General features: G+C 48.6%; 1 protein-coding gene and 1 long non-coding RNA gene across 3 annotated transcripts in view; one reads left to right on the top strand and one right to left on the bottom strand.

Moving 5' to 3' along the window:
* Nucleotides 1-82: 82 nt before the first annotated feature.
* LACTB2 (lactamase beta 2) lies at nucleotides 83-16,746 on the top strand. 2 transcript variants are annotated; one of them, XM_078855764.1, is made up of 7 exons: nucleotides 83-214; nucleotides 3,103-3,266; nucleotides 7,436-7,565; nucleotides 7,672-7,850; nucleotides 13,082-13,230; nucleotides 14,436-14,517; nucleotides 15,348-16,746. In XM_078855764.1, the coding sequence occupies exons 1-7, from the start codon at nucleotides 93-95 to the stop codon at nucleotides 15,392-15,394; spliced, it is 873 nt and encodes a 290-aa protein (XP_078711890.1). In that variant the 5' UTR covers nucleotides 83-92; the 3' UTR covers nucleotides 15,395-16,746. The 2 variants fall into 2 exon arrangements, with proteins under 2 accessions (XP_078711890.1, XP_078711888.1); XM_078855762.1 differs by lacking the exon at nucleotides 15,348-16,746 and having other exon boundaries at nucleotides 14,436-15,081.
* The window catches only part of LOC144931648 (uncharacterized), a 106,358-nt gene continuing 101,999 nt past the window's right edge, over nucleotides 12,570-16,928 (bottom strand). The window contains exon 3 of the long non-coding RNA XR_013636583.1: nucleotides 12,570-12,582. This is a non-coding gene — a long non-coding RNA (uncharacterized LOC144931648). The remainder of the gene's footprint in view (nucleotides 12,583-16,928) is intronic.

Below are 16,928 nucleotides of genomic sequence, written 5' to 3'. Positions count from 1 at the left end.
GTTGTTGCTGTTGTTGTTGTTCCTGTTGTTGTTGCTGCTGCTGCTGCTGTTGCTGCTGCTGTTGCTGCTGCTGCTGAACAGAGTCGTCAGCGATGGCCACGGTTATCCCGAAGCTGGAGCAGCTGTCTTCACGGGTGTTCCGGGTGCTGGGCTGTAACCCGGGGCCCATGACTCTGCAGGGGACCAACACGTACCTGGTGGGCACGGGCAGCAGGTAGGGGGGGGGGACACTGCAGTTGTCTTCATCGCAAGGCCCACGGGCCATTTGGCGGCCCAATGACAATACACACATGACGACAACACCCCCCCCATCGCCATCCTCATCGCGCTGCTGTCAAACCCACCAGTGGTTTCAAATGGTGTGGCCACCCTCGGCACTGATGATGTCTTATCGTCTGAAAGTTGGTGAAGAACAATGGGATAGAGACTCACACCCCCATGGGTCCCCGTAGTCTCTCACCTGGCTGAGCGAGCGTGAGGTTCCATTCCCAAATTTTTGTTGCTGTGGTTTTCACACCTGATGATGATTACTTTTAGATGTTTTCGGTAAAGTCAAGTAGGGAAAAAGAAGTAATAAAAATAAGTAATAAAACTGATAGAAATAAATATTAGAAATAATAGAAAAAGAAAATAAATAATTAACTTCAAATCTAGAACTGATGATGATTGCTTGTAGATTTGAAGCTTTCGTGACTGCAAGGATTCATACTCTTAGGTTTTTTCGGTAAAGTCACGTAGGTTATTTTTATTTTAATAGAAATAATAATAAATCACATTTTTTTCTATTATTATTTCTATTATTTTTGTTATTCATTTTTATTTTTTTACCTACGTGACTTTACCGAAAAACCTAAGAGTGTGATTGCTTGTGTTGCAATCGAAACATCGTGAGCATTTTATTTTGTATTGTTATTATTTTATTATTTCCCTTCTACGTGACTTTACCGAAAGGTACTCTTTGGTTTTTTCGGTCAAGTAACGTAGGTAAAAGAAGAAAATAAATTAAATGACGTTTCGGAGGCAACACAAGCTTCCATCTTCAGGTGGAACTGTCACAGGAAAATTGCTGTATCAAGTGAAGAGAGCTGTAAGAGACACGAGATTATATACTGGTTAAGGGGTGGGGGGGAGGAGCCAGGATGGGCCGTGGAAGCTTGTGTTGCCTCCGAAACGTCGTGATTTAATTTATTTTCTTGTTTTACCTACGTGACTTTACTGAAAAAACCAAAGCGTATGGACCCTTGCAGTAACGAAAACTTCAAATCTAGAATTTACCGAAAGAACCAACAAGATAGGTTCCATATGCTCGCCTGATGGCGAAGGTGGTGCGTGTGGTTTCCTGGGGTGTGTCACCCAGTGCGTCTGATCTCGTCAGAAGCTCGGCAGGGTTCATCCTGGATCGTGACCACAAAACAGGAGGCAGGCGTCAGACTGCTTTGGCGATACGTGGCATGCCCCGGGTGCCTTTTGTTATTTGCGGTAAAGTTGTGGCACTTTGCGTGACCTAGTCGGATCCAAATCCATAGCTGTACTTCACCGCTCCCTGCCTTCAGCGCATCAGAATGAGATTTTATTTTATCCTGGAGGAATACGATGAGTTATGAAGCTCTTTCTCACTAATGTCCAGGAGGGGCGGGTCAGAAAGTTACAACAATCAATATATAATGAACGATAAAATTACTCGTTGGTTCTTTCGGTAAAGTCACGTAGAATGTTGTTGTTGTTGTTTAAATAATAGATTACGGCGTTTCGATTGCAACACAAGTCTCTGTGTGTCTATGTGTGTGTCTCTGTGTAGTCTCTCTCTGCCTGTGTGTTTGTCTGTGTGCCTCCGTGTCTGTGTTTTGTCTTTCTCAAATTTAGCAATCTTTGGAAGAACGTAATCAACCAGGTAGGGCATTGACTGTTGTGTTAGCCGACTCGCATTGTATTTCTAAGTTTACTAGGTTTAAATTTCGATTTAAAGCTTTCGTGACTGCATGGATTCATATTATTGGTTGTTTCGGTAAAGTCACGTAGAAGGGAAATAATAAAGTAATAAAAATGAAACTATAGTTTTTTTTTCTACCTGATGACGATCGCTTGTGTTGCATTCGTGACTTTACCGAAAGAACCAAATAGTTATTCCTGCAGTCACAAATGCTTCAAATCAAGTTTGAACGATAGAAGTACAAAGTATAGCAAAGTTAAACAACACAAATAAATTACATAAGTACAAATTGCACAAGTACATCAATTCCTGCCGATTTTTCAGCATAATGCAAGCGTGGCAAGGCTGATAAACAACAAAAGCAGTCACAAACCACACCAATACTGACTAGGGTGGTGGGATGTGACACCCGCACAACGTGGGTTGGTCCTCATCCAACCGTGGATTCACTAAAGGGCCGTGCGTGTACAGAAATAGTGTAACAGTTATTGTTTACATAGATTTTACACCTTTTTTATGCAGTGGTGAGCATTACGCACAACAATGGCTGGAGTGAGGCACCACCTCCGCATCATCCGTTTAAACTTTAACCAGATATGTGTATGGGGAGTACACAGCTGCATTCTATCAAAGCACGCCAAAGTACGGAACGTGAAATCAAAGTACATAAGCTGCCCAGTGTATCTGGAAGTATGGTTTTGTACGAGTGATGCGCTTAGTATTGTACTAGTTATGTGTATGACTGCATGCATGCATATGCTGTACTGCAAATGTACAAGCAGACTCTTGATAAATTGTGACCCAAAGCTCTGATGACAAATGTAAAAAAATGTAAGTGTTCCCATACCCAGAGAGCATTGGGTCATTGTCAATAGTCGTGTTTTTATCTCGTGTCATTCAAGCAGATGTTGAGGAAAAGCAACAGCTGATTGTAATTGCTAATGATGACTGTCGACAGTCATCATGGCTGTCACGTGTGATGTCATCTTACGACGTCACATGGCACGCACTGTGTGACATTGCGTCGTGCGGTTTGAACAGAACAATTGCTCATTGGATACACGGAGAACCGCTTGTTGTAAAGCTTGGCAGAATCCATGCGTATGCATGTTGTCTCGTTTTCGTTTCGGCGCTGCAATGTGCTCCCATGTGCGTGTGCTTGACACCGGCAGGCGAGTGCTGATCGACACGGGGGAGCCCAACATTCCCGAGTATGTGGCGAACCTGCAGACGGCGCTGGCGCAGCTGGGCAGCAGCGTGCAGGAGATCCTCCTCACGCACTGGCACCACGACCATGTTGGGGGCATCTCCGATGTCTGCCGTGCCCTCGCCATCGGTGCGTGTGTAGTGGGTGTAAATGGAGAGAGAGTGAGACTTCTCTCTCCACATGTGTGAGGAAACCGGAGTGCCCATAAGGAAAAAAGCACAAAGAATAACAACACAATAAAGTCCATAGTTAGGTCAGTAATCTGCTTTACCAACCACCTGAATGTCCCTGTAGGTGGGTGTCTTGCGCACTGCTATCAACTTGGTAATCACCTCCGATGAGTGCGTTTGGCTATGTACTGTGTGAAAGAAGTTCAACATACATACATACGGCATGGTCACTGCATAATCTACCAATCCCACCTCCATAGTCCCACAACAATAACAACAACCGCCATTCGCCACTAAGTGGTGGTGACATCACCACGACGCTTGTGCCAGGCTATGTGCACTCTGAAGCTACGTGAAGTGTCGAACGCCCGCTGGCAGGAGGTCACGAGGCAGACCCAGGTGCCACGGGTCGACTGACCGAGACGACTGGCTGATGAACCACCTGTGCCCCCTACTGTGCCAACTTGCTGTGCTTTATACACCCGGCGCTCTGCTCATTGTTGTGAGCGTCGCTCCTCCGCCCTCCGTTGTTGTTGGAGGGCAACTGCCTCCAACTGCCCAGTAGCGTCCTTCACGAGTCTCCTCCACAGAGGCCGATCTTGACACCGCTGGTACCAGTCATTGGCAAATCCATTCAGCTCCACATCCTCCTGTACCACATCACTCCATCTCTTCTCTCACCCATGCCGCACCCGTTTAGCCCCCGCGATCCGGCCAAACAAAAGTTGTTTAGGCATGCGGTGGCTGGGCATGTAGGCTACATGGCCCAGCCAACCCAGCCTTGCCTGCCGGAGGACCTCACCGATGGGACTTTCAAGGATTTGTGAGCTCACACAATCCAGCCTGGTTAAACCCAGGATGGATCGTAGGCAGGCCAGCCTAAATGTTTTTAACCGGCGAAGATGTTCCATTAGGTGGGTCCACGTTTTTCTCAAGCGTAGAGAAGGGATGGAAAGACTGTGGCCGAGAAGACCTGAAGCTTCGTGCGGAGCGACAGACGAGGGAGCTTCCACACAACGTTACGCAACCGATGAAAAGATAATGCCGCTCGACTGATTCGGAGTGAGACCTCTGCTGTTAAACCGGAGCCGGTCATGAGCACACTGCCCAGGTATGGGAAACTCTCCACTCTCTCCACAACTACCCCATCACCAATTGGGAGTTGTGAGGGTAGAGTGTCCGATGGTACAAAATACCCAGGAAGGTGCTTAGTTTTGGTGGGGCGCCAGGTTCAGCAGCAGCGCCTCCAACTCCTCCTCTGAGTGAGCAGCAATTAGCAGATCATCGGCATACATAACATGGTTGAGCAATAGGGAGCCATCTCTTGACCGCACCCGGGCATCGATCAGTCTCCCATTGTATCTGTACCAGATGAAAATTCCTCCGGTACAGCTATTGAAGGCTTCACGAACTACGTGGTCAAAATAGATGTTAAATAATGTGGGAGCCAGAGGACATCCCTGTCACACCCCAAGGTGCACAGGGAATGGCTCTGACTCCCGGACACGTAGTTTTACCCGGGCCCGCTCACCATCATGAAGGTCCTTGATGATCGTGAGCAGAGGGTCAGGGACTCCAAAAGCACAAAGAATGCAGAGCCCAGGCCTACTGATGGTATCATAGGGCTTGACCAGGTCAATAAAGCAGAGATGTAGGTCTTGTTGGAATTCCCTACACCTCTGCTGTCGCAGACGGACAGAAAATATGGCATCTGTGCAGGACCGCCCTTTCCTGAAACCGCATGGGGGCTCCGCAAATCTCTCCTCAGCGTGCCTAGCAAGGCGATGTTGAATAATCCTTGCCAGGACCTTTCCCGGCACACTGAGGAGTGAGATGCCCTTTTAGTTGTTACAGTCTGTGCGGTCCCCCTTCTTAAAGAGGGGGACCACCAGGGCATCGTTTTAGTCCTGCGGAACCCGTCTTGCGGAACCCGTCCTGCGGAACCCGTCCAGTGGTCCAGACTGTTGTTATGATGTTATGTAGGGCAGTCTGTGCACAAACGCCACCCTCCCTCAGCATTTCGCTTGGGAGATCATATCTGCCCGGTGCCTTTCCTGGTCTCAGACTTTGGATCGCCTGCAGTACTTCATCAACAGATGGCACCTCAGCCAGCCACTCACAGGGGGTGACTTCCAATATCTGAGGCACCGCAGCCTCGGCAGGGTCATCCCCACTTTGTCCCACGTTATCTAGGCTGAGGGATGTCCCCTTCCCCAGGACCTAACAGAAATGCTCAGCAAATCTGCAAACCTGTTCCTGGGGGTCGGAGAATGGATCATCGTTCCTTCCCCTAATTATGGTAATAGGTGTGGAGCTGCAGGTTACTTTTTGATGGAATTAAAGAGCGATTTGTGATCGCGGTCCATTGAGGCAGACTCCATCTCCTCAGCAACCCGTGATCACCACCCATACTTGCAGCACCTTACGGCTCTCCGAACCTCCGAGCGAAGGCTGCGGTAAGCCTCCATGGTCAGTGGGCAGATCAGCTCCACGGTAGGTCCTGGTGTCAAGGACATGGGCCCGCATCCGCTGTTCCGTCACTATGTAGTCTATTAGATGGTCTTGCTTTGACCCGGCATGCATCCATGATGTTGTGTGGATGCGCCGATGCCGGAACAGCGTGTTGGTAATTACAAGCCCATGGGCTGCACAAAAATCTAGCAGCCTCCTGCCGTTGTTATTGAGCTGATCTCGCCCATGCCTTCCAATCACTCCAGACCAGGTGCCAGCATCATGACCAACTCGGGCATTGAAGTCACCCAACAAGATGATTCTATCCCGAGGGGCCACTTTAGCTCGCACCTGTGACAGGAGGTTATAGAAGGCATCTGACTCAACGGCCTTGCCTGCATCCCTTCAGGGATGTTCGTCTTCAGTGGGGGCATAAGTAACCACGACCACCACTCCTCGCCTCTGGTTGATGGGAAGGTGAGCCCAAATTAGCCTGGGGCTTACAGCTTCCCACACCTCATGACAGTCTCCTGCCCCGAGAAGAGGACTGTCTACCCCTCATGGTGGCAGGAGCCAGAGCCGGTCCACTGGACCTCATGAATACCACAGAGATCTAGGCGGTACCGGTCCAGCTCCTGACAGAGGAGTGGCAGCCTCTCGTCCGCAGTGAGTGTTCAAACATTCCACGTGGCCACACGTGCTTTGTTATTGTTTCTGGAGGAGCCCTGAGGGTAAGGATTTAGTCTCCTGGCTCCGCCAAATGGGGTTTGGCCAGGAGACATCATAGACACCTGTCCGCCCGGGGCCTCCGGCACAAGCTTATTTATAAAAACAATTCTGTCGTGATTTAGCGGTAATTAATTGAAGGTGGAGAGGTTATCAGCCCCTTGCACTCGTCCAGAGCCTCCTTTTGGCCGCTGTGGTCGTCACAAACACCATGAGGGGAAAGGCCAATCGGAATTGGCCCTCCCCCCACAGCACTGCCCACGACAGCGTTGCCCGTCCGGCACCACGAGGAGGTAGAGAAAAATGGTCTTGCGCAAAGATGAACTATTTGATTATTGAAATCATTAATGATGCTATCGATTATCATTTACATTACTTAACTAATGGGATAACACGAAAATAGCTGGAAACATTTTTCAACTGGATGGTAGGTGATGTGCGGGACTTGGTGATGCCATCGGCATCATCAGCCGCGTGGCTCTGGGTGTGGTATGTAGTGGGTTTCCTGCCTTCAGGAGGCAAAATGTTGTTGCGGCCACCCTTAGAAAAGAAAGCCAAACAACCAGAAAAACATTTACCATTTGGCCCAGTTGGTGCTGGCATTGACCCGGTAAGGCCAATATGGGGATCCATGCTGAGACCGCTTGCCTGGTTTGTGAGCCAAGCCGATTCCCTTCCGAGTGGCCATGGGAATGCGGCATTCTTTCTGCACCTGGTTAAAACAGTTGGCTACGTACGGTGCGAAAGAAGCTGAACATGTATACATACATACTGGTGCCAGCTCGGTACACTTACATGGCATTCGCTCTCTGAGGCACGCAGCTGTATTTGTAAAGGTGACAATGGTGTGCGGGCGAGTACTTTTGGCAGTGTGGCCAGTTTTGCCGTGATGTGGTGGATGGTGATGGTGAACGCGGTGGTGTTGGCGGCGGTGGTGGTGGTGGAGTGCAGGTGCCGGCGTGCGGCTGTCGAAACTACCGCGAGTACCGCCGCGGCGCGAGGAGGTGTTGGGCAGTGAGGGCTTGGAGTACACATTCCTGCGCGATGGCGACGTCATCACCACCGAGGGAGCCACGCTCCGGTAAGCGATCGGCGTCGTTTGCCGGAGTGAGCTCGGTTTCCGCGCGTGCGCGAGAACCCCCAATAACCGCCGACGGCACTGGTGGGCGTGGGCGGCGCGCGTGCAGGGTGGTGTACACACCGGGACACACGGACGACCACATGGTGCTGCTGCTGGAGGAGGAGGGCTCAGTCTTCTCGGGCGACTGCATCCTGGGCGAGGGCACGGCCGTGTTCGAGGACCTCTACACGTACATGCGCTCGCTCGACCTGCTGCTCAATCTCAAGCCCAAGCTCATATACCCCGGTAACCACCGACGCCCAGGGGACACGCGGGTGTCACGCACACGTACGCGTGCCTGTGAGTTTATACGCGAGCGGGAATGCCGATGAAACTCGGCTGCCGACAGAGCCTCGACCTTAAGCTCTAGAACCCGAAGTGTGGGCCCAGGACACCAGGACGTCAGAGCTGCAGTTAGCGGCGAGACCGGGATTTGTATCAGTCGGAACTAGTTAAATTCGGTCACTGCTGGTCTGGACCATCAGCTTCCCTGGGGGGGGGGGGCCCGGTACTCACAAGGGGCGCGACATAAATGCCGATGCCTTGCTCCCCCACTCCTCCTCATGAATTTACTCGACTTGCCACGCACTGTTCAGATTTTATTCCAATTTCTTTGTGAGCAATTAACGTGATAGCATGACACTGAAAGGGCATATGGCATTGTAAAGTGCTTAGAGATGCCAATTATCATGATAAGGTACTGTATGAAATGAAGTTGAATAAAATTAATTCCAATTAAACATAGTATGCCATGTGTACTTTCATGTCAATGCAGTCACTAATAATGCAATACCATGAAACTCAAAAGTACGGGATATTATACCATGACATTGAAAAAAAATCTACTTCATACAATCGTTTGTTCGTTCGTTTCTCCATCTGGCGAGGGTCGCTACGGCAGCGCGTTGAGTAGTGGCGGTCCAAACCTCCCTTTCCCTGGAGACAGACTCAAGCTCTTCCTGGGGAATTCCCAGGCGTTCCCTGGCCAAGCCGAGCGACGTAGTCCCACCAGCAGCGTGTCCTGGGCTGGCCCCGGCGTTTTTGCCCAGTGGGACATGCTGCCTGGTAGGAGTCTATCGGGGGGCTCATCAAATGTCTCTTGTGCCATGGTACTTATCAGTACGCCAAACACCATATCATTCAAACTCACGTCCTGCATCGTCATACCCAGTGATACCCATAATCAGAATCAGAAAATGTATTTATACTGGAGGATATCCATAAGCCATGTTAAGGACATAATTTTGCAATACTGCCCAGACAATAACCTGATATGTATGCCTCAGTACCATGTCATTCAGAGAGACGTGAATATTTGCCTACATTATTACTTTCCACCAATCTCACTGTGTAGCTAATTGCACAAACGATGACTATTTTGCATATGTATGAATGTAATTTGGACACGTTGAACCTTTTTCACATTATTCACCAGCAAGTGTTGCAAAACTATCATTGCAATCATATATTTACTGTAGCTACATCAAACAGGCCGTGATGCCAAGTTGGCAGATATCCAGTTGGTCTCGCCCTGATCTCAACTTGGAAATAATACCCATCATCTTTTATACATCCGGTTTATCTGTGTGTGGGAGAAGCCAAAGCATTCCGAACAAACATTGGTTCAAGCGCCATGGAGATCACAGTAAAGTAACAGGCAGACTGAGAGAGAGATGCTGGGCCCAATGGTGGACATGTTTAATCCACTGCTTAGAAGGCAAGGGTTGGTGGATGACAGATCCCTGAAATGCTCAAATCTGCTGGGCTACAAGGTGACCAGGAGATGCCAGGAGAGCAAGTTCATTCATGAAACTATCTATATAGCCCTTTGATTGTTATCTCCTGGCGTGCGACGAATTTCCGCTGGATACTCCAGTATATTCTGACACACAAACACTTATTTAACACAAATTAGCCAAACTTGCCACCCAACGGCACGATTCTGAGAAAGAGTGTCAAGACTTGTGTCGTGTTTTCTGTAAAGAGCCCACTGCGATGCACGTCACGTGTGCATAATAGAGGCATTGAGATACACGCATTGGGGTTGATGTATCCCTTGACAGTGCCCAGCCCCTGGCGGTCTGGTGCTGCTCACCGTCTGATACAGCCCGATTCACACGAAGGGCATTTGTGTGCCAGGCTTTGACGGAAGTGCCCACCCCCCAAAGCCTTGTGAGCTTGAAATAAAATGCTGACCAGACTTACCGCGGTTTTTCTTTCTTTCACAAGCCTGCTGAAGGGGCCGCGTCATTGTTTCCCCATTGTGGGCGAGTGAGTTAGGGCCGTATGAGCTGTGAGCTCAGGTCAGGCTGTCCAGCACTGATAAGGGAGCTGGGAATGTGAACGGAGAGACTACTGTTGCCAAAACCTAGTACAGCTTATGCTGATGCATCGTATATGCCCCATGTCTAAGATGCTTAGACATGGGGCATAGAAGCACAGTACAACAGTGTAATTTTCTGTGCGACCCTCTCTCCTGCCACCCTGCACTTTGTAGCCTATAACACTTGTCATGCATGGCGCTTGCCCATCCAGACCCTATCCAAGCTGATGCCTGCTTATCCTGCAAGATCTGATGAGATTGGATGGTAAATAAACTAAGCTCATTAGCCTAACGATGTAACAGGCTACTGAGAAATCACATGGTTAGCTTGTCCCTTTTATACATGCATGTACTGACGATGGTTCGTCACCCTTAGAAATGGAATAAATATTTATTCCATCGACCTTTGGGCCTTTCACGCCAACTATTTGCAATAGGGTTAGTTCCAGCAAACTCTTAAGATTTCCACTTCCTGCGGCTCATCAGCAGGGTCATGCTTGTTGGATGCTGCCTTGAACCGTGATGCTAAAGCCAAGAGCATAGAGAGAGCAATCTGAGCAGCTGACCCTATTCAATAATGGGACTTGTGGCCAAGAAAGAAGATAAACTTCGATGCATACGTTTTATTTTTTCTCATAGTTATTCATAAATGCAATATATCACAGTGTGGAGTTGCCTGTATATCCCATCGAAATATAATTGTGTCTCAATGCGCAGTCATCAGAAAAGGGGGAGGTTACGGGCAGATTTTAGCAGGGTAGCAATAAGCCATGGAGGTGTTCACAGTCGGGTCAATTTGTGTTCAGTTCCGTACGTTTGGGGGTATTCTTTCTCGCCGCGCGAGGAGCTAACCGGACAACGATTCAACAAACAGGGTCGGTGTCTCTGAAAAGTGAAAGGTCTATTGGAGGCAGGCGGTGCTTGAAAAGGTGTAAGCATAAACTTAAACAGGGGGAGAGGAGAGTGGCAGACATGGGGCGGCAGGGGGGCAATGGAGGAGGATGAGAAGAAAAAGAAGCGAGCTCCCACCGAGCGGAGGTTGATGCAGAGTAGAACGTGTCTAGCTGAAAGCACAAATCGCGTGCTCGGCATCACACAAGAAAGGGGGGTTGGGTGGTGTGGGGTGACGAGGAGGAGGTGGACACTGGACAGATGTAGCCTGCGAATTTAAGTATAGAAATTGAATTGACAATGCTTGCCATAAATGCATCAAAGTGAGAATCGGTCAGTTACAGCTTGTGCAAGTGATATGCCCACGTTAGATTTATGCTAATGGAGCAAACAGTCAGGGCCGAATCATGGTCCTGACATGTCTTTTGGAGGCCCCCCCCACTTTCCTATATTGGTGTCTTTCTTGCCTTCCTCCTCGCAAAATCATCCACTAGATCGTCAAAATCTAGCTGTCTGACAAGGTCTTACTCTATTGACATAAGTGACAATGAGCTGATACGTGTATGGGACGTGCTACTCCACCGCTCATTTTTTATTCTGCCTTAAAGGGAAAATGTCCACTTACCCTGGCAGTTTGTCACTGGCAAAGTTAGACAAATCCGAAGTGCCACAAAAACATTGGGGAACACTGCCTGCAGATTAAGTGCTTGCAACGTCTCAAGCAATTTAGTTGGGCACTTCTCACCCTCAAAGTTCGTTGGCAAAGTTCATGTCCAGGTCTGATGGATATGCAGCGGAGAGTGCATTTACCTTTTACACTATGACATCACTGTTAGACACCTGATCTGACATAAACAGAACTCCAAAGAGACTGGTCAAACGCTTGTAAGCGTCCAAGCGATGTTCAAGGCATGCCACTAGCTTATCAATGACCACATGAAATGTTTCTATTTTGAACTTCTCCCTCCCCTCAAGTGTCACACCTGGCTCTGAGCTCTCATCTGCAAATGTTTTGCGTTTCCTCTTTCACCGAAGATCGTACTTATATGACTGAGAGACACCTGTCACATTTAAGGCTGCCCTTTCAAAAGCCTGAAACTGGCCTCGCTGTCCCGCCACAAAATCCCTCAACGAAGACAAAAGCTGTGCTGCTACAGAGATGCCAATGTCACTTCTCTGTAGGTGCATGCTTGTCGCGTGGAACCGGTCAAGTATGACGTCCCAGAAATGTGCCATGAACACCATCTCTAAGGTGTCCAATTTAGCACATAGTCTAGCGGCCTCAATTAGAGTATCTCTTTTCTCATCATCATTGCACACACCACCGAAGGCCTCTCTAATGTGGGTGTAATTTCTCCACAGTGCCTTGGTTGACTCTGCCCGAGCACTCCACTGAGTGCTGGACAGCGAATTTAAACACCAAGTGGCCTCGGGGCCCTCACACTGTAAGCGCTGAGGGGCCCAGGGACCCTAGTGGTCAGCTCACGCTTTAAACACCAAGGGGTCTGGTGGGCCCTCACTGTGTAAGCACTGAGGGGTCTGGGTGGCCCTAGTGGTGAGCTCACGCTATAAGTACCCAGGGACCTCGTGGTGAGCTTGCGCTGTGCGCATTGAGGGCCCTGGTGTTCAACTTCCTTCGGAAGTCTTGGGCCACGCACCGCGCGCGGCCTGAGGCTTGGAGGCCCCCTGGCAGTCCGAGGCCCCGGGACACTGGCCCCACTGGCCCGGTCCATAATCCAGCCTTGCGAACAGTCGTGTACGGTACTGTTGACACAAAAAAAGTGAGACAATACAAACGAGACGGTCCAAACGTGACAGAATATTACATTCTAGCACAGGGGTGGCCAACCTGGAACAGACCAAGAGCCAAAAAGTACCCATGAATTTTGCAAAGAGTCAAGTTGACATATAAGTGTGTGTATATATTGACAGTTTTCGGCACAGCACGGGAGACATTATTTTTTGGTCCTGTGATGGTGTGTTCTACGTTATGCCCCTTCGATAGAGCCGCATGTGGTGGATTAAAGGTTTTTGCTGGCATGCTCAACATACGGCCTAACCCTGAACACCACAGTTCAGGTTCAAGTCGACTTTGTTTAACCAGGTGAGAACTCACAAGTCCAAGATGAGTATAGTTTGCAAGACAGACCTGGGAAACTGTGTCCCTGGGATTCGATTGCCGATTCAAACGTTGGCCCTGAAGCCGACGACGATTCGTCGAATTGCGCGCGACTTCAAGTCGTACCCGTTGTGTCTCCCGCAGGCCACGGGCCGGTGGTGCAGGATGCGCAGGAGAAAATCCGCGGCTACGTGTCACACCGGCAGGCGCGCGAGCGGGCGGTGATGTCCGTCGTCGGCGACCACGCCGGGAAAGAGCTCTCCCTGGAGGAGCTCGTGCGCCTCGTGTACACGGTACGACACAACGACGAGGGTGGGGAGGCCTGGCTTCCCCCTTCGCCATCGCCAGCCACAATCGATCCACCGCTGGATTAAGGCCTCCTACCCAAGGCGCAGTCACCTCTCGCCATCTCGTCGCGTAGCAATTCACCCAGCATCTACATCGCTGCGTCTCCTTTGCCGATATCCTCTGCCGCTCCGACATTATTCTTGACCGCTGCCCATCATGCTTTCTTGCGACTTGTCGTGCCCAAGCCCATGTAAGTCTCTTAATCGTTTGGATGGTGTAATATACCTGTTAGGGTGAAGGTGCAGCCTCTTGCTCACGCCACCGCTGGCAGAAGGGATTCCACGAGAGATGGATCTAGAGAGCCTCTCTAAAGGGTATCTTGGCCTACTCCTCCACGCTGGCCAGTCATCTTGGAAGAGCTGGGTCGCCATACCCAATACCTCCGTACTTTATTGCAAGTCCGGTGTGCTAACCATTGCAGCCCTGGTATAGCATCCCTGTTGTGAAACTCTCTCTTAAGAGTTATGTTGGGGAGCACCTGTTAAAGCAGGGGTAGGGAACATATTTCCCAAGCACCACATGGACGCGATTGGCCAGTGTGGTGCATTGTGGGCCAACAACCTGCATGACCGAACAGTGTGGGGAAACCTTCAGTGGATTAACACAGAGCTGAATAGTACATGCGTAATCGAGCGAATGCTTGTGGACGGATGGTCATGGGAGAGACTTGTGTAGTTCTGATATCCGGACAAGAACAGCCAGAATTGGAGACAACTGTTTCCCAACGCCTAAACCCACGTGGAAAATAGACAATTACAAAGATCCCCCGTATAGCCTCAACGCACTGTTGGGACAAGTGCTCTTAGCTTGCACCTATCAAGGCTGGCACAGCACACACAGGCTCCCTAGTGTCGATGTTTAAACACCACATCAGGTACTCATTTGAGACCGAGTCAACCGAGGGGAGGCCCAGGACCGGTTCAAATAATCGTCACGTTTGGGGACGTATGGTGCGAAAGAAGTTCAACATACACGCATACGTGGGCGGGAATTGAACCCGGATCGCCGGGTGCGTAGCACACTACCGCAAAAATACATACAAACGTATGACCTATATTACACCATGTCGTTGCACCATTTTCTGAAATGCACACAACACACTTATACCACTACACACACGTGTGTTCACGACCTTTGTTTCGTGTGTTAGGACACTCCTGAACACTTGTATAAGGCAGCATCCTGGAACCTGCACCAGCACCTCAAGAAGTTGGAGAAGGAGGGCGCAATCGGTGAGTGTCCCATGGGTCCAGCATCGATGGGAATTCCATTCAACATTGTCCAGTTCACATCACTGTCATCTGGGCAGTTCTTGACATGTTGATTTCTAGGGCGCTGGGTTTGTCAACTAACATCCCAAATTGTGTTGTAGAAATGAGGAACGACGCATTGAGAGGAAACTGATTAGAATGCGGTTACATCCAACAGAACAGCACCCACATGTCCATAATAGTCTCGTGTTTCTGTTTGTTCCTGTGTGTGTTGATATCGGTGTTCTGTTTTACATTTATATTGCATTTGTGCTTTAAATAATGTTCGCGAAGAGTTAAATCAATACATCTGTTATAAAGTGTTCATGGTTTAATTAGCTCATGTAATTTTGAACATATTTAATTCATGTTATTTATTTACACAAGAATGCCCAAGTCTCACAACTCTTTTTCAGGAGGTGCCTCTATTGGGATATGTGGCCGTTTACATTTTATGAGCGTTTGAAATGTGAGAAGAAACTAAAGTAGTATCCCGGTAAACCCAATCATGGAGAAGACGCTCCTCGCTTCATGCCGATTGGTTCACGGACCCACTTGTTGTGCTGTCAACTCACGGCAACCCCACAGCCCAGTGGGGTTTGTGAGTTTCACAAATCTCTACGCGAGCCACCAAGCCTTGCCTCCACAGTGCTCGATTGCAGGCATGCACCACCATGCCTGACTCTTTGCTCGCCAGTGTCTATGCCCGCTGTGTATTCGTGTAGGCACGCACGTCCGTGTTACGCGTGTGGCATTTGTTGCTCCCACGGTGTTCGTTAACGAATTCTCAATTACTTTTGTTGCCTTTGCAGTCAGAGTGGGAGAAGGAGAGGAGGGAAAGTGGAAGAGCAAGCTGTGAGCTCCACCGCGCAGCAGTGCACAGTGCCTTACTGGCCACCCGATGGTGGACGTCAGTACTTGACATCAGTTGCCAGTTGCCACACCCCCCCACCAGCTTATGGTGGGTTGTGTCTGCAGGGCACGTGGGTTGCCTTCACGGAGTTTAGCTGAGTGGGCCAAGGTGGTTCAGGAGGCTCATAATTGCTGTCAGCACACAGACCCAGCAATGCTGAGAATTATTGGTTTAAATTTTGGTGGAAGCCATCCCAGATCAAACCATGATTTCAAGTGTAATAAGTTTAATGGTATCAGCCAGACCACCTATTATTGCAGGAACATAAGAAATTTACTATTAATTTTGTTTATCATGGCTCTGACAGTTGAAGTTTCTAGGTATATGGAGTGAGCAATGTGCAGTAAACAGCAGAGGTGGGACAAAGTCATTGTTATGCAAGTCCAAGTCGAGTCGCAAGTCATCAAATTCATGACTCGAGTCTGACTCGAGTCCAAGTCACATGACTCGAGTCCACATCTCATAGGTGGGACAAAGTCATTGTTATGCAAGTCCAAGTCGAGTCGCAAGTCATCAAATTCATGACTCGAGTCTGACTCGAGTCCAAGTCACATGACTCGAGTCCACACCTCTGGTAAACAGTATTTTTTACAAACGTGAACGAGTGCCATGTTGTATTGGGAATGAAAGAGTTATTGGCATCATTTCAGGAAGTGCTTCTGTGGTGTCATGTCTAGGGGCTGTTTCCTGACTTGATGGATTGCTCCGCTCGTTGTGTTTCAAAAGAACATTTCTTCACCTCATTGCATAACTAAAGCAGCATCATAGGTGTAACTTTGCTTATAAAACCCCCAAAATATAGAGTAAAAAAACAAGGATAAAAAAAAATCTACTCAAGACTTCTAACACTGTTTCAGCGAACGAATCGTTATGAATGATATATGAGAGTCCGTTAATGTGATAGATTGCGTTCGAAATATAAGACGGGATTCTAGAAATGCGGACTCCTAATTTCTATGGCAAAACAAATGTATTTTTGGCCTCTGTGTGTATGTTACACTGCTGAATGTACCAGTGAACTGATTTAAAGATGTTGAATGGCGGCAGGTAATCCTGGCTCGGTGAGATGAGTAGAGCCAGCGGTGCGTGAGTCTTACGATTTCACACAGGTGTATGTGTATGTGTGCCTATATTATGGATAAGTTGATGTTGTGTTGACCTTGCTTTTATGGTCTTTAAATAATTAAAAATAAAATAAAAACAATTCTGAATAACTTTACTAAGACTGAGAATTCTGTTTTATTTGAAAATGTGGTTCTGCTGAAGGCATCGATATTTGACAAAATCACTTAAATGCAATGAATGTTGTACACGTGTACTTGCGTGTGTATGTGTGGGTGTATGTGTGCATGTGCAAGGATGAGCAGATAGCCATCGTCTGGAAAATATTTGTACTTTCCAAAGGTGACATGCTTCTGTGTCAGAATTTACAAGTACATATATATGGTTTAAATTATAATTTATTTAATGTATTTTTTGG

The sequence above is a fragment of the Lampetra fluviatilis genome, chromosome 4 (assembly GCF_964198595.1).
Source record: "Lampetra fluviatilis chromosome 4, kcLamFluv1.1, whole genome shotgun sequence".
NCBI lineage: Eukaryota > Metazoa > Chordata > Hyperoartia > Petromyzontiformes > Petromyzontidae > Lampetra > Lampetra fluviatilis.
The sequence above is the reverse complement of the archived record's forward strand: the minus strand, read 5'-3'. Positions and strand labels throughout refer to the sequence as shown.

What these genes read in the sequence shown, in the direction of transcription:
- LACTB2 (XM_078855762.1), top strand. Translation starts at nt 93, where the DNA reads ATGGCCACGGTTATCCCGAAGCTGGAGCAGCTGTCTTCACGGGTGTTC. An exon ending in CTGCCGTGCCCTCGCCATCG is followed by an intron (nt 3,267 to 7,435) that starts GTGCGTGTGTAG and finishes GGTGGAGTGCAG; the next exon opens with GTGCCGGCGTGCGGCTGTCG. An exon ending in TCGTGCGCCTCGTGTACACG is followed by an intron (nt 13,231 to 14,435) that starts GTACGACACAAC and finishes TTCGTGTGTTAG; the next exon opens with GACACTCCTGAACACTTGTA.